The sequence below is a fragment of the Acomys russatus genome, chromosome 1 (genome assembly GCF_903995435.1).
Source record: "Acomys russatus chromosome 1, mAcoRus1.1, whole genome shotgun sequence".
NCBI lineage: Eukaryota > Metazoa > Chordata > Mammalia > Rodentia > Muridae > Acomys > Acomys russatus.
In genome coordinates, this window is record NC_067137.1 from 97,417,857 (window position 1) to 97,441,962 (window position 24,106).

At 49.5% G+C, this 24,106-nt stretch overlaps 1 protein-coding gene across 1 annotated transcript in view; it reads left to right on the forward strand.

Moving 5' to 3' along the window:
* Positions 1-24,106, forward strand: part of Adck1 (aarF domain containing kinase 1) — a 100,142-nt gene that overhangs the window by 64,464 nt on the left and 11,572 nt on the right. Inside the window, exons 5-7 of the mRNA XM_051149729.1 lie at positions 2,669-2,827; positions 13,852-14,010; positions 19,338-19,454. Of these exons, the coding sequence (XP_051005686.1) occupies positions 2,669-2,827; positions 13,852-14,010; positions 19,338-19,454 (435 nt within the window). The remainder of the gene's footprint in view (positions 1-2,668; positions 2,828-13,851; positions 14,011-19,337; positions 19,455-24,106) is intronic.

Genomic DNA, 24,106 nt, shown 5'->3' on the forward strand with positions numbered 1-24,106 from the left:
TTGTACCCTTCCCATGATGCCATTGCTTCTGCTGGTGAAATGGAGAATTTGGTTAACTGCTTTCTTCTAGGGCTGCTTCAGGTACTCAGTTAGCAGATGGAGGTAGGTGGTATCTTTGGGGCTTCCTCCATCCCCCCAATGGGGGCAGGAGTTTGTTGGGGGTGCCCTTCCTGTCCCTGTGTGGAGTAGCAGGCCTGGCTTCTTCTCTTCCTGGAGATTAGGATCTGCTTGCCTCAGCCCTTTCCTTCCTCCACTTCCCTGTGGGGTGCTCTTGGCAGCTGGGCTTGTCACACAGCCTTAGAGATGCCATGTCACTCTTTGGTTGCAATGACTCTGCAGTGTCCCCTGCAATGACACAGGTTTGGAACTGGTTGTCCTTCTCAGATAAGGAGGCGACGCTCCCAGACAAAGGCTTAGGGTTGGGGAAGGAAGTTGTAGGGAGACTGGGCAAGGTCCACAGCTCCTCCTTGAGAAATGGTCTCCTTGGTTGGTCCCTCAGGCACTACTGGTCTCACCAGGGATGTGTGTGGATCTCACTGTACAGTAGCAGAAGCTCTGCCTTACACTGTTTAAGGCTTCTTGTCCTGATAAGGGGACAGAGAGGGGCTGAAACCCATAGTCACTGAGTCTCTTAGGAGCCCTGGGCCTGTGTCTCCCTCAGTCTTCTCATACGTACCTGAGAACACGTGGTGTTCGTCAGGGCCCCTGCAGTTGTTCTCCATTACAAAACTTAGCTCAAATTGACTTATGCAAGCAAGCAAACAAACAGAAAAGGAATTATGGGCTAGCTATTCAGGGATGGCTAGGGGAAGGGGCTACACGTAACCAGGATTATTTTCCATTTCTTGGCTCTGCCTCCTTTGTTTCTATCCTGTGACCTTGGCGTGCCCGGAGTTGTGGTTTTTCTTCTCAGGTCTAATAGAAAGTACAACTTCCCCCACAGTTTACACAGACACAGAAAAATTAGTCTGATTGGACTAGTTGGGTCACATGCCTATTTCTGAGCAAATCACGGTAGCTGGAGCCGCCGAGGGCTCTGATAGGCCAGGCTGAGGTCTCACTTGGAATAACAGGTGGGCTCTGCCCAGTTAAAGCTCCATTCTGGACAGCGATCTGTGGGAGTGTGTGTGGCAGTAGCAGTGTGGGAGCAGGAAGGCCGAGTGGGTTCAAGGGAAAGACTAGGTTGAGTCTGTTCTCCAGTGGAGGGAGTGCTGGACTTGGCCACTCAACAGATACTTGTTTGACTCTGACTAGTCTATCTCTGTCCAAATTGCAGGGGGCACAGCAGTGACCAGAGTAGCACCCCTCCCCCCCCAGCCCCCAGCTCACTCAGTGCATGTGCTTATGACGACGGTGACAGCGGTGTTTTCCCATCACAAGTGCAAGCATGTGATGAAAGTTCTTGTGCTGAGAGGCCCAGAGTGAGTGAATGGATAACACAAGACAGTCTTGTCCTCAGGAAGCCAGAACTCACAGAGGAGGGAAAGCCAAGTGTGCTGTTGGGGGAACAAGGAGATTTGGACACCACCAAGGGGAGAAACGGTCCATTGGAGAGCTGTCTCTCATGACCAACACACGAGGCCCTTCCCTGATGCCTGCCTGGGTCCTGGCCTCTGCAGAATGTTGGAAAATGGAATGAAACTTAGTGGAAGGTACAGGAATGGTGGCAGGAGGTGGGAGTCATTGTGACCTGCTGTTGACAGGTGTAGCCTGGCAAACAGGATTGGGATGGTAGATGTGGGGCCTTGAGGAGCTCAAGTTTGAGGAGAGAAAGGGGCGGGACAATGAGGTCTGAAGTGGGGACCAAAGCAGGAAAGGGATGAGGAAGAAGACTGAACTGGCCTTGTATAGGGGCCTGTGGGGAGCAGAGAAGCAGCGGCCAGTGATTCATTACCGTAAACATGGGTGTGTGTTTGTCTGCAAAAATGGCCAGGCTTTCTGCAACTCTGAGGCTGTGCAGGGGCTTAAAGAAATGGAGAGGCTTTGAACCACAGCCTTTGCCAAGCTTGGGAGAAGTTTGTCGAGGGTCTCCTTCCATCTAGTAGGGTATTTGTATTGGACCCTGTAGTGGTGAACCACTGCTCAGAAAGAACCAGTATGGCAGTTCTGAAAGAGAAGGGAGAGAGATAACAGCAGAAGATACAAGAGTAAGTACACTTCCTGCGGCATGCAGAAAGAAACAAGTGTGCACAGAAGAGGCGAGGGCACTCCCAGAGACTCACTTTAGGTGTCTGGCAGCCCTGGGATCCTGCTGGGGTGGGGCCCGGCTAGCCGTGGCTCATGTGGAGGTTGCTGCTCAGGCAAAGGCAATTGATGGCTGTGATCTGAGGCCTCCAGCTTACAGGTCCCTGAGGTCACTAGGTTGGGATGATTGGAATATCTTCCATCTGGCCCTTCTTGCTGCTCTGGCCCTAGCTCTGTTAACTTTTTATGATCTGTGTGTGAAGGTTCAGCTGACTCAGTAGCAGACTGCATGGTCTTCTGTCCTGTCCTGTCCTGTGACCCTGACCTTAGCAAAAGGGCCAAGCAGGGTCCATACAACTAACTGATAAGGCAGGAAATCTGCTGTGGGACACTGAGCAGCTCTGGCTCATCTCTCTGGCTCACCCTTTCACTGACTCAGGCCACCTTCCTCTCAGTTACTCTGTTCTCTGTCTACTCCTGACAGATCCATGACTTGTTCCTGAGCTTCGATGACACCCCTCTAGGGGCAGCCTCCCTGGCCCAGGTCCATAAAGCAGTGCTGCGCGATGGTCGGACAGTGGCAGTGAAGGTCCAGCACCCGAAGGTTCAGGCTCAAAGCTCGAAGGACATTCTTCTGATGGAGGTGGGTGACACACACCCCCTTTTCTCTTTCCTGTTCCTCAGCCTTGTTTTTCCTCAGGAGCCAGACAGCCTCCCAGATTCTTACTCAGGCTGGTGGGTGGACTGTGGTCCTCTGAGGAGCAGAGTGGGAGAGAGGCGGACTGAGACACGACCAAGGCTGTGTCATAAGGACTTGGAATCATACCCTGGCAGGGTTGGTCAGTTCTTGATTTGTCCTGGAAATGCTCCGGATGTGTCTCAGAACACAGTGAGCAAGCTGATGGGGCCAAGCTGATTCAGGTCCTGATGGGGACCTGAGTCACAGAGAGACCTCTAGGGTGATACGGCAGAAATGAGAGGAACCAAAGGGCTCCTCTCGGCTAGACAGAATTGCACCTTAATGTGTTAGATTATAGCATATATAGAGAGAGCATGTGATAAGCCACAGCATAGAAGAATAGCGTGCACATCACCTAGAAATATTTATGCAGATGACTCGTTTGCTTATCTGACATTTGCTTTGAATTAACACATTTAGGTGCTTGCAAATGGCCCTAGGGAAATCCCCAGAGGGCCTTTGTGTGCTTCTGGAGTCTTCCATATGTGTGCCTAGACCTAGGGAGGGAGAGTCTGTGCTCCAACTATTGGGAAGAAGCCAGTATTCCCACATGGAAGTCAGCAGTCTGTTCCTCCTGCATATCCTTCTCCTTCCTGGACTCTCTTCCTTTTTTTTTTTTTTTTTAAAATCCAGACTCAACTCTCAACTCATTTTAAACCAACCACATGCACCAAGGTCTCTTGTCACTGTATATGATGTGGGTGCTGAGGACATTTGAGTAAGTGAGCTCTGTTCCCACAGGGACATAACGAACAGGTGTCAAGTAGGACCTTGAGCTCTCAGTGAAGGAAGGCACTGAGCCTGGATGCGTGGAGTTGACCAGGAGGGTTCCCTGGAGGGTTAGTGTCTTTGTACACTTGAAGGAGTCATGAGACTGCTGGGCATTGCAAGGGTGACCAAGGATGACAGCTTAGCGTGTGGACGCTTATAGGAGCAGAGGGAGCTTGGAGAATTAGCACTAGCTCAGATGGTGGAAGCGATTGGGAGTGAGCCTGGGAAGATAGGCAGGATAGGAGTGGTCCCTTAACCCAGACTCAAGTGTGGAGCGGTAGCCATATTCACCATGACATACTTGTGGGACTGACAACATCTGAATTTCTCAGTAGTCAGTGGGGACCCATTTAAGAATTCTAATCAGGGGCTGGAGAGATGGCTCAGGGGTTAAGGGCACTGACTGCTTCTCCAGAGGTTCTGAGTTCAATTCTCAGCAACCACATGGTGGCTCATAGCCATCTATAATGTGAGCTGATGCCCTCTTCTGGTCTGCATGTACATATGCACTGTATACACAATAATAAATAAAGATAAAAAAAAAAAAGAATTCTAATCAGGAATCTGTCATGATCAGATAAGCACCAGGAATCAAAGTGTGCTTGGCAGTCAGGAGAGTGCATTGGGAAAGCACAAAGTCTGTGTGGCCGGGAGACAAGCTGAGGGCTGCTGTGCTGGTGGGCACGAGATAAAGTCGGAAGCCAGACAGTATCATGGGGTTAGAGGAGAGAGCTGGGTTTAAGTTGGGGAGTCATCCAGACTTCATGACCAGCTGTTTGTGGGAAGAGGCCAAGGAGGAGACAGAAATGTGTCTTTGATTTCTGGAGTAAATGATTATCACTGGGTGTCTTTTCCTAGAGTTCAGTTGGGGAAAAACAAGAAATTGCTCTAGGTTAGAAAAGTAATGAGTATATGATGTTCCAGAAGCTATTGGCTTGGGAGTGTTGTTGCAGCTATCTTGGAAAATCGAGTTTCTTAGAATTCCTTAGCATTGTCAAATGGGAGGCCAAACCAGGAAGGCACTGATGAAAAGGGTATTTTGGGTTGGGGGATCTTAGAGTTGTTAGGAAGAGAAGCTATAAAGGGGTGAAGGAGAGCTGAGACCCAAGGAAGTGGAGGCTCGGTGTAAACTCTTGGTATCCGGTGTAAACTCTTGGTGTTCGGTGTTCAGCCACGGGCGGTTGGAGAGCATAGTGTTCAGTGCTGCTAGGACACAAGCAGGTCTCAGCTGGTGGGGAAGGGATGCTGCAGACTCAGCAGGGAGACACAAAGAGACATCAATCCAGGGGGAGACTCATGAGATTGGGCACCAAGAGCACAAACAGGCAGTGGCCCTTGATGAGTCTCTGCCTTGAGAGTAGAAGGCAGTAAGACTGAGCATGGATGAGCGTGTGGGGCCCTGGAAAGGGAAGGTGGGCAGCAGAGTGGGTACCAGGCTGATAGCCTCTATTTTTTCTCTGCCGTAGGAGGCCAGACCATCTGCCAAGAGTGAGAGGGTAGGAGGTGGCATTGGAGGCTCGAGGGGGTGAAGGTTTAGAATAGCTGCTGCGTGTCTCTCAGAGGTAGCTGTTGGGCTAGGGGACCAGGGCTACTGAGTGACCTTGGTCACAGGCTGCAGACCTAAGGTTTCAGAGCATCTCTTGGTAGCTGATGGCATGGCCCTAGCCAGGAGAAAACAGGATCTAGGGAAGGGCCAGTCAAGAGCCTCCCTTGGCATGACAATGTACCATAGCCCCCATGGGCTAGCACCGTTGTCACTTTGTCCTGTTCAGATCCTCAGCGGCTCCTTAAGAAATGGTGCCTATAAAGCCAATGGCAATATGAACAGTGATAAAGATTTGGCATCTTCCTTCCTGAGGTAAGCATCGGATGCTTTCATTGGGAAGTGTGCCTGGCATGCCCTCTGCAGAGCACACAGTGTCCTCTTGGCAGTGGCTGGGAGGGGTAGAGTTGGGAGCATGGGTAGAGATCCAGGAGGGCAGACGTAGAAGGTCTGATGCTGCTACCCAGGCAGCCATCATCAGCAGGGGCAGGACCAGGCTTGGCCCTTGGTAGGAAAGTCCTATCATTGCTACCTTTCTCCTGGAAAACCAGGAAGATCCCAACTAGTAAGCTTGTTTGATATTTGAAATGTTTTTTAAAAAAATATTTATTTATTTATATGAAGTTCTATCTCCATGTACACTTGCATGCCAGAGGAGGGTATAGATGGTTGTGAGCCACCATATGGTTGCTGGGAATTGAACTCAGGACCTCTGGAAGAGCAGACAGTGCACTTAACCTCTGAGCCACCTCTCCAGCTTTGAAATGAGATTTTTTTCTCTCTTCAAGTCCAGATCTAAATGATATCTGTATTTTAGGGATGACGACTCTAGGAAGGTGCTCCCGCCTACATGGCAGGAGGAGGAGAATGAGTTACTTCTAGGGGACACGAAGGTCATTTTAGGTACCAGAAGCTTGTGGACAGGTGTAGGTATCGGGCTTTTCTGCACAGAGTACTGGGTGTGCCTTCAGGCTTGCCTCTTGCCACTGGAAGGTTAATCTGATTAAAATAATTCCTGCTAAACAGAGAGGGACCAATCAGCTTAGCCTCTGGATGTCTGCTTTTTTAGGAAGGCGAGCTTATCAATCTGAATATATCGCATGTGAGGGTGGGGGATATGGAGGCTTCCTGGAGTGAGACTTTTGAGAGGGGTGAGTTGAAGATCCCTGGGTGTCCCAGCTGGGTTACAGTGGTTAGAGGAGCCATAGGGAAATTCTGCAGATGGAACACCCATATTCTCTGAGGCATGGAAGCACCTGTACCAGCTGTCCCAGAATTGACTGATCCGATGACACCTCACCATGGCCCCATAAAGACCAAGGTCCTTCCCGTCTTTAGTTGGTGGGTGGCTTCCTCAGCTTCCTGGTTTGTCCTTCTAACATAGTGTCCCTTGTGGGCCCCAAACAGCTGCCCAGCTCTTGTGACATCCAGATGCCAAAGAAGGCTTCTTTCTCTGTTATGCTATTTTCTGAAAAGAGAGTTCCCTGTGGGTCTCTCCATTTGGTGTTGCTTGAAGAATTGATACTATGACTGTTTTGACATGCTTGTCCTGGCAAGAGAGACCAGATCACCTTTCATGGCACAGGCTAGTCTGGCTTTGCCTTCTCACCAAAAGCCTGTTTTCCCTGATGGGCAGAAGGGTACACTCGTACCAGCTTAGCCAGAAAGGTGGGCAAGGTAACTCCTGGACTGGTACCCAGGAATACATGCCACCCTAGGGTTTGGTGTTTTCTGCAAACCATGCCCTACCCTTAGGGGTAGGGATTGTCCCTGGGACAGTAGAGAGATGCCAGAGGAAGGGAAGTCACTCTGAGCACAGCATCTGACTATCCCGGCGACACTGGTGACATTGTCCAGAAGTGAGAGGCACAGCCAGAGATACTTTTCAGCTTTGTCATTATCACCCGATACTGTCCCTTGAGCAGTTGGGGTAACTCCACTTCTAGATGCACAGCTAGTGACGCTTATTGATTTGTGTGGCTGTTCAGAGCCAGGCTAATTGGGCCTCGAGATTGGAACAGTGATTCAGCAGGAAGGGCTGAGGGGACAGACACCAACTTTCCACCAGCTGGCTGGTGCTGCACTTCCTTCCTACCCGAAGTGGTGAGCGTTCAGCAGGCTGCATTCACTACTATGGGATGTGGTGGGCTGTAAGCTGGTGATGGATGAGAGTCCTTCATCCTTACTTCCCACAGCAGTTTTGTGTCGCCACTACAGTCCCCCCTCCTTCCCCTCCCCCTATGGTCTATAGAGCTTCTGTAGCTGACGAAGAACAGCTCTTGCTGTGTCACTCCCGAAGGAACAAAGCCATGGCCAGTGCCATGCCATGCATGTGCCACAGTCTTCCGAAGTGATCTGATGCAGTGAGGCAGAGCTTTCCGGCCTGGGTGCCAGTGTCTGATCTGTTGCTTGATGTCACTTGGCCTTTCCCAAGGTCTTCAAAAAAAAAAAAAAAAAAAAGACTGGTGACAGTCCTGTTCTTAACTTTTTGGGTAGCATGTTCACACTCTGTGTCATCTTGTTTCCTTTCTAAATGTGCCGATTGAACAGTGGGAGGCTAGGTACTTCGTGGATTGGCACAGAATCCAACAGCTGATTTTAGTTAAAAGAAACAGATACATAAATACGCAAGGATATAAGCCATCTCATGGGAAATTGTGTTCATTCTGTACTTGTGTGTTCTAAAAGGCAGGAGCGCTTTAATAACTTACTTGAGAAAAAGATAAACCCAGTGAGTGGCAGCCTGTTTCCAGGCCCTGAGCGGATGTCCATCGTCACCAGCACCCATCTTCAGCACCTTGGATGAGTGCAAGTCTTCTCCCCATGCTCTGATTTCCATGGAGCATTGCTTCTTTTATAGCATTTGGTAACAGTAGCCTCCACTGCGCTTTGCCCTTTGCACGGCTCTCTCTGTGCCTTACCTGAGCTTCCTGTCATATTAGCTCACACTGCCTTGCATGAAGCAGGACTCTAGAAGGGATGGAGGAAAACCTGGGTCCAGATTCTGGCTGGGTGGTTATGAACTGTTTCAGGGGTGCTCAGGGCTTCCAGAAGCACTTCCTTTCTTTGTAAAGTGGGCAAGACGGTTAAATGAGTGTGCTGTGCCTGCAAAGTTCCTCAGAGCACATAGCTGGCTCACCGGAGGTGCTGAGTGATGAGTACTTTCGTTTTTATCCCCTTCAGCAATTATAAATAACTGCCAACATGGTGAGGCCTGGTGACACACGACTTTAATCCCAGCACCTGGGAGCCAGAGGCAGGAGGATCTCTAAGTTTGAGGCCAGCCTGGACTATATAGCTATCTCTAGTAATTCAACTACTTAGAGAGACTCTATCTTAAAAAAAAAAAAAAAAAGCCAAGCCAGGCATAGTGGTGCATGCCTTTAATCCCAGCACTTGGGAGGCAGAGGAAGGTGGGTCCCTGTGAGTTCAAGGCCAGCCTGGTCTACAAAATGAGTCCAGGACAGCCAAGGCTACACAGAGAAACCCTGTCTTGAAAAAAAAAAAAAAGCCAATAAATAATAAACAAAATAGCTGCTGCTAGTTTTCAAATTTCTGCATGATCCTATTTTTTTCCGTTCTATTTTTATATGTTCACAATTGATTTTTCTCTACTGTGAGGCAGAGTCACTATATAGGACAATAGTTTACCTATATTTTTCTTTTCATTTTGGTATAGATTTTCAATTTGTAGCCCAGGCTGTTTGTGAACTCACAGCAATCCTTCTGCCTCAGCATCCCTCATGCTGGCATCACAGGCCTGGGCCCCAGTGTCTTGTTCTGTTTTTTTTTTTTTTTTAACTTTATCTTGAGGGAGACATTAGTTACTGACTGCACCTAACTGATAAGGCTCCAGATTTGGAAGCAAGTTCTCAAATATTCTATGGTTCTCAGGAACTCAGAGGGTAACCTTTCCCTACCCAAATCTCCAGAACAAAACCTAGCCATTGTCATCACTCAGCTGTGCGTGCAGTTGTCTCAGGAGAAGCTGAATACTCTGAAATAGCCACGCGTTCATTTGCTTATTCCCTTCCTCATCCATGTGAGTGTCCAATAAAGACCTGCAAGTGTCGAGTAAGTGCTGGATGCTGGTGAAAACGCTGGCTGCTGGAAGAATTTTATGGAGAAAGTGCATTTTGGGGAAAATGATTAAAAAGGCGAACAGAAGGTAACCTCTGCTTCATTTTAGTTAGTTGCATCTGTTGTCATAAAGAAACCAAAACGAATTTACTTAGGTTAGGCTCTTGGATGGGTGTGCAGAGAACACGGAAGGTGAAGGAGGGCTTTCTTTACTCTCGCAAGCCAAGAAGAGTGATGCGTGGCCGAAGCCAAACCCTGCCACCCCCATGACCTTTCCTTCCTCCTTTTCACCTAGTGAATGTCAGAGGTTGGTGAACCCCTCCCTGAGTTAGAGGCACAACCATGCACTTCTTGGCTTCATAACTGACATCAGAATCTGAGCTTGGGCCACCTCATGTAGGGGGAGGGTGGCTTCCTATAACTGTTCTACTACTGACTTCTCCTCAAACAGGTCTCTCATTAAAAAAAAAAAAAAAAAAAAAAAAGGATGTGTATGGTGTGTGTGAATGTGGGTGCCTGTGTGCCATGGCATTGTGTGGGGGTCAGAAGATAACTCTCGGGTCAGGCTCTCCCTTTCCACTGTGGATTTCGGAGGTTGAACTCAAGTCATCAGGACGTGCAGCAAGTGCTTTTACCCACCGAGCTGTCTCACTGGCCTGCAAGCCTCTCGGCTTCAAGGATGGAGGCTCCCTTTATTCAGTTTTGTTTTTCATAGTTTTTCAGGTATCTGTGGCTGGGTCAGTTTAGCACAATGTTTTGAGAGACTGCATCTGTATCACTTTTACTATAGTGTATTATAATTGCTTCTTATCTTTCTTACTTGCAATGCCTCATTGTCGCTCAGCCTCAGTGGACTGGTCTGGGTTCCTCATCCCGTGGGTCGGTGGTCCAGGCTCTGCTAGCTTCCGGATGAGAACGGACAGATCTCGAGACCAAAGGTCCCAAGGTCCTATTTCTTGCTCAGGGGCAGCATAGAGTGCTCAGGGTGAGGCCTGAGGTGGGATGCTAAGCCAGGTTACCAGCCTCTCTGGGGGAGGTGGAAAATGAGTTTTCCACGGAGTGTTACAGTTTTGCTCTTTTAGAATGAGACTGCAGGTCTCAGACAGCAGTGGAGAGACTCAAGCCCCACAAGCCAGGGATGAGACCAGAGTGTTAGAGCTCCTTGTTTGAGCTGCTGTGCTGAGGAAACAGGTTGATGTTCAAACCCCGCTGGCAGGCAGGTCCGCTGAGACACAGGCCCGGCTGTGCTTCACTGGAGGTCAGCACCCAGCCAGTGGTGGAGATGGAGCAGGCCGCAGCGGCTGCAAAGGCAGTTTCACCATTGCTGCCTGACCACCGGGGTCCAGCAGCTGTTTACCTCACCCCCATCCCCTGGAATAAACGGAGTCTCAGATGGTCATGATGGAGGAATGGTGAGCAAGAGAGCACCCCCAAGCACAACAGCCAGCTTTTGTTTACAAACCTTGGGCAATGGGGAGCGGTTTTGGAGGTGAATGTGTCTGATTCACTAGGGCTAAGGGTGCCAGGATACTAAATTTACATACAGTGGTACAGTGGGGGGGGGGTTAGGTGGAGGGGGCGCAGGGGTGTCCTATCACAAGGAGAAGAAAACATAATACTTAATTATCCTATGATTGAGGGAATGACTTCTAGGTAGGATTAGAGGTCATTTGCTGGAGGCCAGGATCTCCTCAGCATAGAGTGGGGTACTTCGAGGAATTCCCTTTGCTGGCTGAATAAGTTCCTTATCAGGAAAGGGTCAGGCCTGTAATCTTCCTTAAGGGCTATGTGACATTTTCTACCAAATCTGGGGTTACCAGAGCAGGTGGAGTGGGAACCCCATTGAGGAAAGGGAGTCCACCTTCATAGACCGAGCACAAAAGGGCTGTCTGGAGAGGTCAGACTTCAACCTTTTCCAGAAGAGTCCCACACCTCATTTATGAATTATAAGTTTTTATGTATTAGAAAGACCACTAAATATAGGGTCTTGTATCAGCTGCAGTTTCAGATGCCCACAGGATTCCTGAATTCATCCCTGGTAGGAGGGAACCACTGAGGGACCCAGATCTCCGAGTGCTATGAAGGTTTGGGGTTATAAATTGATACACTAATTAGTTATTAGCAATGAATATTAATAGTGTCTGTCCTTGTGACAAATGGCATAGAGTCCTAATGGTGACCAATAACGGTAGGATTGACTAATTATATGAATGATTAGTGATATAAAAACCTTTCAGATATGTTTCAGTATGCTTGGATATTAAGGATAATTAACATTTCATAAATAGCATGAACATACAGAAAGCAGTGAGTAATGGTTGCTTGGTCAGCAGCTTCCCCTGGTATAGACCTGTGTAGACACAGTAGGTTGGTTCCCTATGTATGTCCAGGTTTGACCCAAGAGGTCAAGTGCTGATTGCAGAAGTCAGGGAGCTCACTGGGCTGCTTTCCTGAGCCTGTAGGTGAGGCCCAGCGTACAGACATGAACAGAATGCCTAGTGCTGTTTCCTTCCTTCCTTCCTTCCTTCCTTCCTTCCTTCCTTCCTTCCTTCCTTCCTTTTTCTGAACTTGGTCTGTTTTCTGTTGCTCTGATGCCACCAGATGGGACTTAGGCCTCAGACAGCCGCCTTTACTTTTATGTACTTGCTCTGTCCCCACTTCAATAGCAGCTAAGGGTCATCTGAGGATACCTGATGAGAGGCGGTGTCTGCAGCCTCTTAAGTCCATGATGCCTGGGCCTCATGCATGTACCCTGGCCCACTGTGGTCACTGCTTCCTTTTTGTTTCATGAGACACAAACAGAAACACAACAAATGAAGTCAGTTGGTGTAAGGTCACAGGAATAGCCTAGACTGAAGAGGAATTAGACAACAGCCCAATGTAATTAAAAAATAGCTTTGTTAGAAATTGACCATGGTGACCCCATGTGATGGTTCTTAGGATAGCACTTGGTGCATCACAGAGGACATGAGGTTTTTAAACAAAGCCGCATATGCCTTTTGGGTGATGGCTTTGCCGTAGATTTTGAGTTTTTTCTTACTCACATGTGTCTAGTACAGTTTGCATAACCAGCACGAATGGAAGTACAGAACCAGCCTGTCAGTGGGGTTCAGTGAGTCTTTCTGGTTCAGTGAGTTGGAAAGGGAAGATGGGGAGGGAGGGGGACACTGAGTCCCCAGCACACCTGTGGAGCATGGTATGTGTTTGGCTCCTCTCACTGGCCTCCTGGCCTCTGCCTCTGATATTTAACTCACATCGCCAAACTCACATCCAGACGCAAGATAAAATGTCTAACCCCCCATCTTACCATCTCATCACTCAGGAATTCACAGTGAACTCAAGGGTCAAAATTCTAAGTTTTTTTTTTTTTTTTAAATCTAGGTGGACAAACCTTTGTCTTGCCTAACCTGTATGTTTCTTTATTCAATTTTTAAAAAACTATGAAAGGCCTTATTTTATGCAGATAACATATAGAAATTAAGGCAGGGTGAGTATATCTCTTATTAAAAATAATGCTTGGGACCAGGAGTATTTCAGGCTTAGAATTTTGACTCTTGAGTTCACTGTGGATTCTTGAGTGATGAGATGGAGGGGGCTAGGTTTTGGAATTTTTGCACCTATATAATGAGGCAACTTGGGAATGGTCCCATGTCTGAAGACAGAATTCATTTATGTCTCATATACATTTTACACTCGTATCCTGAAGGTGAGTTTCACATAATAATTGTAGTGCTCTTGCATTTTTTGAATGCAGCCTGTCATGAGGTCATGAGGTGTGGAAGTTTCCATTTGTGATGTCCTGTGGGCACTCAGGCAGTTTCAGGTCTTGGGACATTTCTGATCCTAGAACTTTGAGTCCTGCATGCTCAGCCTGTATTGCAACAGCTTTAGTCCCACCCTTGTAGCTTAAGTGCATGACGGTGATAGCTATCGCGGAAGCGCCTCCTCTTCCCTTTATAAGTTGGTGAAGAACAACCCTCGCTAGGGATTGGAGTCAGTTGTCGAGAGCTTGCCTGCCTACCATGTGTAAGACCCTTAGTTTAGTCCCTAGCACTCCACCCAAACCAACACCAACAAAACAGTGATAACAAAATGAGAACAAATATGGGAGTGTCCACAGCACAGGTCATGGAAGCTGTCTTGAGTAAGGCCTTGGGAACCTGGTTGACTTGGGAACATGGAACTGCCCGTAGGCTTCCTGGCTGGGCAGATTTGGGAAAAGTCTCTGAGCCCTGATTAGTGACATGACATGTTCCCACATGTCTCCCATAACTGTGTGGATTCAGAGGGACATTAGAGCTCAGCGCATCCTGGGTACCCAGCCAGGCAGCACCTAGCCAACGGTTGTCAAGGTTACTTCTGGCTGTGGTAGCTTCTTATCCTCTTGGGCTTAGTACAGTTATGGCGACAGAGGCCAGGAGAACAGTGCCCCTTCCTGTGTGTGCTTCAGGGGAGACCCAGGCAGGGGGTAGGAAGTGTTACGATCCTTGTGGGTGCCCTGGGCTGCCTGACAGGTTTGCTCGGTGGATTTCAGGTGCTTGTCCTGGCTGTGAAACAACTCTTCCCAGATTTTGAATTCATGTGGCTGGTGGACGAGGCCAAGAAGAACCTGCCTCTCGAGTTGGACTTTCTAAATGAAGGGAAGAACGCGGAGAAAGTGGCCCACATGCTCAAACACTTTGACTTCCTAAAGGTAGGAGGGCAGGGCAGTAGGGCATGAGTGCTGGGGGGGATGTCCCCACTGAGAGGGCCTGAGTTAGGACATCTCTCCACCAAAGTTCCTTACTTAAGGTGAGTGCTTTGTAATCGGAGACCCATAGGAAAGCCCTTGAAGGCAATTACCAAAAGAGTGAACCCTGGTATGATTGCTGACCTGCCAGTCAAATGAACAGATGTCCTTTACAGCACTGACACTGCGCACCCCTGTGGTATGGTGTGCCGTGGCTTCTGCCTCCACAGAACACAGCGTGACAATGGTGGCGGTGACCGTGACAGCTAACACTAGTGTACTGTGACCCTGCTTCAAGGATACGCATTTCATTTGCTCATGATGTAGCACACAGTTCTGGTACGGCAGTGCTCTTGCCATCACTACGGTGCTCAGATCTGTTCGGCTGAAACCTTAGGACTCACGAGAGAAACAGGCATGGGGCACAACACTCCAAAACTTCATCAGTGATGCAGAAAAAGAAGCATGAGGCTCAGGGCATCCAATGTATCCGCTTGCGTGCCCATTCTGTCTTATTCCTTACCCAGGGTTTATTGTTTTCTTCATCTCTTGCTGCGGCGGTAGGCACTGCAGGTTGGCCCCTGCTCTAGAAACTTCCCTCTTAATGGGAGGAAGAAGACATGTGTGTTGCCTGTTTTACAAAGCGTTTTGCACACAGTGGACACTTATCTTTGTTTTGCTTGTCTTCCCCTGAGAAAGTGCTTAATCTACCCAGGACAGAGAGCTCAGAGGGCCTCCACAGAGTGCTGACTGTACGGAGGAGACAGCAGTGTTTAGAGACCATGTTAGTGTGTCAGGTACTGTTTCTCTAACGGTGCTCACATGCCCTGATGGTGGCCCCTTCCAGCCCACCCCAGTACACAGCTGTGTCTTGGGTAGAGTTCCAGTTCTAGCCCGGGCTCTCTGGCTCTGTGTATGCTACTCACCTCAGAGTTTCTGCCACCTTTTACCTGGCAGGATGCCCCTGAGTTGCCACAGTGCCGAGCCAGACAAGTCCAACAATCTCCTCCGCTGTTTCCATGGAAACGGCAGAATCATCTCCTGGCTGGAGCCAACTAGCAACTGCCAGACCAAGACATGTAATAATAATAATAACACAGATTTCTGAAACAAGGACGCCAAATTGGTAAATAATTAACATACTGATCTGACCCGCTGCCGCCAGAACTCACATACCATCCCTAAGACAATGGAGGAACGAAGGCTCCAGAGTAATTAATTTTGCCTAAGCATATCATAAGCAGGAAGCAAATTTTGTACTGTGAACCCAGCTCAGCTTTTAAAACTGTAGATAGATTGCTCTTGCATGCTGGCACCCCATCACAACATCTGTGCGTAATTAAGCCTCAGCAAAGAGTTTGCCTCTCATGTGTGAGGCCTCTTCCAGTGCGAAAGGGGGGGGGGCACTCTTAATAACCTCAACCCTTCACAGTCAATCTCTGGGCTCCAGCCCACCTCTGAATGAATAGAGAAGAGGCCCGAAGAAGGGGAAGGGCAGCCAGACTGAAGAGTATGAATCTGAACGTGCACGGAATAGGCCTGTGCCAGGCAGTCAGGCTTGTGATTAGCCGGGGGAAGAGTTGGGGGTAGACAGGAAGGGAGAAACTGCCTAAGCATAGGCTTGGGACTAGAAGAGATGAGAGCTTCCCTGTGGGTGGACTGGGGGTGAGACTGAGTCACATAGGCCAGGGTGACGCCAGGAGCCTGAGGGCCATGTGCGTTCTTGGAGAAGTGTCATAGCTTATTAGACTCTTAAAGATGAGTGACATGTATGAAAACCTCTGACCTTTTAATATGTTAGACACTCCGAAAAGTGTTGCACGTGTGTCTACTCTTTAATTCTTATAGCAGGTTTTTGTTTGTCTCCTTGCTTTTTTGTTTGTTCCTGAGACAGGGTTTTTCTGTATATTCTTGGCTGTTCTGGAACTCACTCTATAAACTAAGCTGGCTTCAAATATACAGAAATCTGCCTGCCTCTGCCTCTCAAGTGCCAGGATTAAAGGCGGGCGCTGCTACTGCCTGGCAGGAGGTATCATTTTAAACCCCATGTCATCAGTCGGGGAACAGAAGTCCCAATTGATCCCTAGGGTGACACAGTGAGCCAGCACTGGGCCGAAGCGGGGTGGAGACAGCCATGGCTTAAAGCCTGCATCTCAAACTCTAATACTTGGACACATTTCTGAGTCACAGAGACACACAAGTTTGCATGAGTGTATTGCATTGATTCAGCTCTGAGATGGGTCAGGATCCTCACGAGTCACTGTGTGGCTGTCACAGGACAGCTGGTGTTTGACCAGCAGGTCAGCATCTGGTCCTGTGTGGGGCTCCTGTCCTCTCTCCATGCCAGTGGTAAGTGAGGTGAGGCAGCTCCCTCTATAACCATCAACACCATCTTACTGGGGGTGTGCTGGACTCAGAGAGACTATGCATGTGTCCACAGTCAATACAGCATGGCCAGGCTGTGACTGCAGGAAGACTGCACCCGAGGGATAGCTGTGGTACTAGACAAGTCACAGCACATGGACAAAGTCAAGTTCAAAGTCAAGTTCAAGATCAGGCCCCACCATGAGGCCAAGGCTCGAAGCTTTTTATAGCCCACATCTTGGGGTTGGGATGGTTTTGATGTGGAGGCTGGTGGAGCCTATATGGGGGCAATCCTGTATGGTATAGACATGGGTCGTGGTTCCATAGGCCAGAGGTGGTCCTCCTGGGGCCAGTGAGTACCCAGTGCCTCCCGGAGCTTGCTCTCTTTATTGCCACCTGCCAATATTTGCCTCTCGCTTTCCCCTTCCTGGATGGAAGAAGTAGATGGGCAGTGGTGAGACATGGTCATTCGGGTACTTGAGGGATAACAGCAGTTTGCTGTTTTGTGATTTTTGTGGCCACTTCTATGTGATAATCCACCTCGATTTCCAGCCCTCAGGAGTTGCTGGGGCCAAGGGCATGTGATTGTCAGACAGGAAGGGTCACATCACAGCAAACAAGGAAGGGAGGGAGGGAGGAAGGGTCCAGCTTATCCCTGCCCCTATCCTGGCAGCCCGGAGAGCCTGCCTCCTCAGGCTCTCACTCCACACTTGGTGCTCTCCACATTGCCCAGTAGGTCCTTTTGGGGCTCTGGTCTGGTGTTTAGAGAGCCCCAAGGCCCACTGTCAAGCTCAGGTTTCCAGACTAATGTAAGAGCTTAACCAAAGGTGCCCAAGTAAAGTGCCTTTCCTCTGGAGACCAGGAACAACTGTAATAGCATGGACTTGTTTTGAGTTGACAGCAGAGAGGTATAGCTTTCCTGATCAGCCTGGATTTCCAAATGGTGAAAACCCAGCTTAGGCTCCCTGGGCTCTCAGCATGAGGGCTTTGCTTGTGGTTAGCTCCACGCCCTGCAGGGCCCCTTGCGAGCAAAGGAAACCTAGGCATGAAGAGCTAAGAGAATGCTGGATGGCACAGCTTCGTCAGAAGAACTAGAAGTGTGTAGCTGGACTGGAGGGCTGCGGAGACCAGTCTTGAGGGGATGGGCTAGGGGAGGATTCATCTTGAATTAGCTGCCCTTGGTTTTTCTCCTTAAAAAAAAAAAAAAAAAGTTATCGCAATTTTGGAGGAATAGTATGCTGAACAACTCATGGCCTTGGTGGTGCTTATGGTGTCACCTGCTTGTGTGGCATCCTGCAGCCTGTGGTGCTCTCTGAAGAACCTGTTCTCTTTTGCTTTAGTAGGAATGTGTCAGTTAGTTTATAATTTGTTTGCAAATAACTGAAAGCCCAATCCAACAGTTTTTTTTTGTTTCACTTTGTTTTGTTTTTGAGGCTCGCTCTGTAGACCAGGCCTGTCTCTGCTTCCCAAGTGCTGGGATTAAACTATGGCTATTTTTTTCTTTTTCCTTTTTTAAAAATAACGGTTATGCTTAGGGCCAGAGGGATGGCTCAGTCGTTAAGAATACGCATTGTTCTTTCAGAGGACCTGGGGTTGGGTTCCCAGCACCCACATCAGTTGGCTTACAATTGCCTGTGGCTCCAGCTCTGGGGCCTATGATGCCTCAGGCCACCTTGGCCACCTGTGCTTATGGGCACGTAACCTCCCCCCCCCCCCCACATGCACACAATTCACAAAATGTTTATTATCTTTATAAAGCAGGAAGGAGTGCAGTGGTTGGTGCTGATGGAACTTGGTAGTGTGACAACATCAGAGCTGGCACCTCTGACTTTTTTTTTTTAAACCCATTATGGCTGCACGATGATTGTTACTGTTCCAAGAATTACATTCACTTTCAGGGTGGGAGAGAAAATAAACCTTCCCTGCATCCTCTAGCAGACTGCCACTTACATTTGATTGGGCAGAACTGTGTCACGTGACCACTTACTATGAGGCAGGCAGGGTAGGGGTTTTAGTTTCTCATGAGTGGGGAAGAGGAAGATGGGTAGTAGACATTGGGTTAAGATCCAGCATTGTCTGCCATAGGAGGCTTGTGGGAAACTAGCAGACAACATAAATTATCCTCTGGTTCAAACTCAGTTCATTGCTTCAACAGATCTATTTCCCATGTGCAAAAAATTGTAGCAGGGTTAGGGCCAAGCAAGGGTCTGATGGAGGGAGAAACAGAAGGAAACAGCTCTTAGCACTGGTGTTAGCTACGTGTGCAACATTGACATAGTGCCTGATGGAAACAACCTAAGAAATGAAAGATTTGCTCCAGCTTACATCTTCAGAGGGTTTCACTCCATCATGGTGGTGAAATCACTGTGGAGCTCGTGGCTGAGAAGGGAATACTGGAGGCTCTTTGCATCATAGGGGCCCTGGAAACAGAGAACTTCCAGATAGAGGGCTGGGCTCCTGTACCAGAGGCCTACCTCTGGTACGGCCTCCTTCCACCAGACAGTTGCCAAACCTTTCAAAATAGCGCCACCAGCTGGGAATCAGGCCTTAAAGTGTGATGAGCCTGTGGTGCACGTTTCCAATTAAAGCAATAGCAGCTTCCAGGTAGGACACATTTCTCTCCCAAGTACCTACTTCTATTATAGTGTCTGGCTTATGGTAAGATGGAGTGGGGAATGGGGGGGGGGGCATGAGAAGATTGGAAGGTGAGGGGCTTAGGAGGTGCAGTGGAAGAATGAAGAAGTTGCTCCCACCTTCGTGAGGGATTTGTGACCGAGTCCTGCTGTAAGGGCCACCTGGCTGCGGCATCTGCCTAGTGCTCACTCCAGCCCTCCTCTCTGCCAGTGTCTGGCTCCCTGCAGTGTACTAGGTGCCAGTCCTGACTGCTGCCTCCTGACACTGATGTGACACACATTTTCTTTCTGTAGGTCCCCCAGATCCACTGGGAGCTGTCCACCAAGAGGGTGCTCCTGATGGAGTTTGTGGAGGGAGGGCAGGTCAACGACCGAGCCTACATGGAGAAGAACCGGATCGATGTGAATGAGGTGAGGTGGGGGCTAGTGCTGGGGACAGAGGGACAGAGCGTGGTTGGGGCTGCCTGGCTAGGCCTGCGCTCTTGGGCCTTAGAGCCTGCCCACTGCCTTTAAAAGAACTATGCATCCACCAGGGAGGATTCTCTTAGGCTTCTCCACCTAGTGCTGGGCCTATAGTGGGAACAGGGACAAGCAAGCCTCCCTGAGCATGAGGTTGCTGCTGGCTTCTTTCCTTACAGCAGCTAATCTATACAACTGGGCAGTAGTGCTGAGTCAGGGACTTGCTCTCTCTGTCTCCATGGGGCCTGTTTATCAACTGCCACGCTGCCCTCCTGGGCCATCACTGCAGGACTCAAGCTGTACGACAGAGGGGACTGCAGCAGTCACCTGCGTCCATTTCACAGAGCAACGGAGAAGATGGAGCTGTCTTTACCTCCTGTTCCCCTGGTACCAGGGAAACCGGTTAGTGGCCCAGGTTCTGTGCCCCACCTTCTGCTTCTTGGTCATCCCAGGGCCCCTAGGAAAGAGGGAGTTGTACTTTTCCGCCCACACCCATTGTTAATACAGTCGCTGTGTATGCAGGGTCTGGGTATTCAGGGTGCCCAGGCCAGACACCATCAGCTAAGTCCCCAGGATTAGAACCTAGATCTTTTCTCCTCCACCATCTCCTCTCCCTCCCACAGACTCATGTGGGTCAACAGTAGAACTTGTAACCACTTGGATGATGGCCACATCAGTGACTGTGCCAGGAAGTAGGCAGAAGGAGGGCCGAATAGGCCCCTTCACTAGCCGCACACTGGCGACCCCCAACTGCTCCCTTTGCTTTTCAGCTCCTAGGGTAGGTGCAGGGATGGTGCCTGGGTGGCTCACAGAGGCTGGCTACAGTGGGGGAACAGCTGGCCCCCGCTGGGAGGTTACCTCTAGAGTCTCCCCAAAACGAAACAGAGCCTCTGCCTGCTACTCAGGAGATCCAGCATCTTTGCCCTGTCTTGTCACTGGCATCTCCTTCTACCAGAGATGGACTTCCAGTCTGGGGGCCCACCCCTCTCCATTTCTCTGGATCCAGCAAGCTACGGCTGGAATGGCTCATCAGAGGCGGCTCTGATATTTCAAGGCGAGTGTAAACACAGAAACACATGTGCTGATGGTTGTGGCTTGCTTGTGACTGAGCCAGCTGGAGGGCAGTGGACTCTGGGTAGGGTGGACTGTCTGACCTGGAACCACTTGTTCCTGCCACCACCTTTCCTATATGTGTGGGGGAAACCAATATCGAAACAGAGACCTTAGTGAACATCTGAGTTTTCAATGAAATAAACCAGCCTTACCCTCCTGGTCCTCAGTTTCCTTCGTGGAGGAGATGGACCAGCTGACCTCTAAGGGTCCTTTCTGTTTGGATATTTTATAGACTAGTGACTCTGTGGCTTAGTGATCACTGACTGGCTCAAGACCTAGCTATTTCAGAACCATTAGGGTGTATAGCTATGCAGATTCCTGGGAAGTACCCCAGGGTACACATGAGAATCTGGGGTGGGAAGGCTTGCAGAGTCTCCAAGTGAGTGTGCAGCAGATCTCACCCCAGTAGAAAGCCCTCAGGCTTTCAGTGCTCATGTCCTGTAGCACAGGTGACCCCACCCACCTCTGCTCACCTTCTAGGAGCCAGCAGCTTGCCAGGGCCCCTCTATTTACGTCCCTGAGCCTTGGCAGCATACATGTCCAGGGTTCATATTGCTAGTAACTTTAGGTGCTGGTGACAGCGATTGTCACTGATCTCATTAAAAGCAAAGGTTGTGTGGGAGTCTTCTGAGGTTGATGGGGCTGCTTCTAGTTGTAGAAGGACTATTGATTGTAAGACCTTTATCGAAGGTTAATTGAATTGCAGGGAGTGTGTGTTGAAGACCCTGCCTGGGCTGAGGTCCGGCTTAATTGGCATGAAATTAGCCCAGAGAAAGGTGGCTGAGTTGGTAGCACAGGGCAGCAGGGACAAATGCAGGAGACCTGTGGGCAGATAATCATGTTTCTATGAAGGCTGACTGGATTCAGGGGCCCTGGGGAGAGATACCAGCAAGGTTCTTCCTTAGGGAGAGCCAGTTGGAAAAGAGTGCCATAGTTACATGGTCTTGGATTCAGCCCTGGTTATCAGGATCCCCAGGTGGTGGTGGTGGTGGTGGTGGTGGTGGAGGAGGAGGAAGAGGAGGAGAAGGAGGAAGATGATTGTGGAGTCTGTCCCGTCACTCTCCAGTGAACAAACTTCTGTTAGAGTGGGAATGGGTTTAGGACTTAGCAGAACCTTTGAGACCTTCTAGCTAATGCCTTCTTTTAGGAGCCTCAGAGATGGCAGGTACTGAGCCTCCTTGGAGCTGAGATTACAGGCACAGAGCACCTGTAGCTGGCTCAAGGCTCCTCAGCCTTTGCTCTGTCACCATCTGTGCCCAGACCATGGCCCTGCTGTCTCATGTTGGTTACTTCTTCTGCTCTTCTTATGTTGGGGGCGTTGCCTTTTCTTTCCCTCTGAAGTCATTTTGGAAGGATTGCAAGGGGGAGGAGCCTGTGGCTTTGTCCTCTGTGTAGCCGGAAGCCCTTGCTGGGTTTTCTTCTTGGAATAGTTCCAAAATCCATTCCCGTCACTGTAGGAACAGTGAAGGATCTCAGAGTCACCTTACAGCATGTGTTTTGAGTGCCTACTGTGTGCAGGCACTACTTAGGTATGCTAGAATAGAAACGTGGACCAGGCCAAGCATGGGGCTTCCAAGAGGCCTGGTGCTGGACAGGCTGTGCACCCAAGGTTGTCTGGTTCTGTCATTCATTGCTTCGGTGCCCTCAAGTCAAGTACTTGAGATAGAAGTCCAAGTTCTTTCTGCTATGGGACAGATGCCATCATGTGAGCTTTATAAACAATAGGGCCATGTAAATACATGTTCTATAATTCATACTTCATGAGGGAATTACTCAAGGAGGCATCTCTTTCTCTCTTGAATCTTTGAGAACCTTTGCTGCCTTCCCGTCCCCTGTCTCTGGCCTAGACAGTGAGTGTAGAGCTTTGGATGGAGTTGATCGGCATGCACAGCCATCTATTCTGAAAGGCCAGGCTGATGGCTTTTCCTTCCTTGATTACCTTCATTTCTGTCACTACTCCATGTGGACAGAAGAGGATCTTCTTACTTTGGCTTAGCATCATTCCAATCTCCTGGCCCCTGGCTGGTATCTAAAGATGCCGAAGACCCGATTCCTTAAATCATTAGAAGAAAAACAGCCTTTTCTCTCTAACCCCCATCACTCTTGGGTGCTCATGGGTGTTAGCAAAGTCCTGGGGAGTGAGTCCCTGGGGATTTGTTTTCTCACAGCCCAGGTATCGGTTGAGCCAAAGTAGTTTTCTGGAGTCGCTGTTTTTGGACTTTGGTGCCTCTGTCACTTGTCAGTTGTTCTTCTGTGGGCTTTCTGTTCTTCTGGAATCCTTTTCCCCCTGTGTGCGGTTCTTCTGTGGGCTTTCTGTTCTTCTGGAATCCTTTTCCCCCTGTGTGCGGTAGACCATGGGTGGCTTACAGGGTCCTTTGACAACCGAAGCCTGGCATACTTGGCACGGTGCTGGTCCTGGTGTGTATGCTAAATACACAACGACACGGAAACTCCAGCTCTTTGATTCTCTTGGCACCACCAGGACAGTGTTGCCAGAGGGCAAGGGAGATAGGGAAAGACGAATGCTTTCCCTGGTTTTTTACATTGACCCAAGCAAGGTGGAATGGCATGGAGTCGGTGTGGGTGAGTTGCCACCATAGAGAGGAGAGGAGACATCAGAAGCCAACAGCAATTCCTTCCTCACACGTGTGTTCTGATGGTGATGACTCCCGGGACTCACTTTTGCCTCCTCTGGATTCGAGGCTGCTTGCAGAGCGTTTCTGGTGGAGACACGAAGGCTCTCTTGCCTCACAGATGCTTGCGGCTGCCTCTCATGGAAAGCCTGGTATGGCCTAATTAAGAAGTGGCATTGATGTTCTTTTTGTGATAAAATCCTGATGTCGTTAGAGAAGGAACCTGAGGACGAGTTGATTTTGGCCCACGGGTGCTTCCATCATGGCGGGTAGACATGGTGATTGCAGTGGCTCTGACTGGAACCATGACAGTGGTAGGTCTTCATGTGGTCAGTTCATAAAGAGCAGCCTCAGCTGGAACCAGAGACAGGTGTCATCTGAAATGGCCTACTTTCATCAGCCAGACCGCACTTCAGAAACTCTCCATCACCTTCCAAATAATTGCCACAAGCTGAGGACCAAGTACTGAAAGCATCACTGTGTGTGTGTGTGTGTGTGTGTGTGTGTGTGTGTGTGTAAGACTTAAGTCCTAATGGAGGCTTTCCAAGTGCCACCATCAGATCTACTCCTCAGTTTCCTGTGACCCACTGGCACCTCTGCTCCTGTCCCCACTGCCACTGTGTGAGGCTGAGGAGTTCACAGTGGCTGGGTGGTCGGGGACATCATCTGACAGCTTGCTCACCCAAGATCACTGTGTACCACAAATGCATCGACCGCAGTGTTGGGCAGCTGGAGCTGTCTGCAGACTCTAGATCCCAGTGTTTGCTTCTGGTGACGGGAGGAGGGTGACGGTGATATGTCCCAGGCAGCAGGCTGATCTGTGCAGAGACAGATGCCACAACAGCAGCCTTGCCTTCC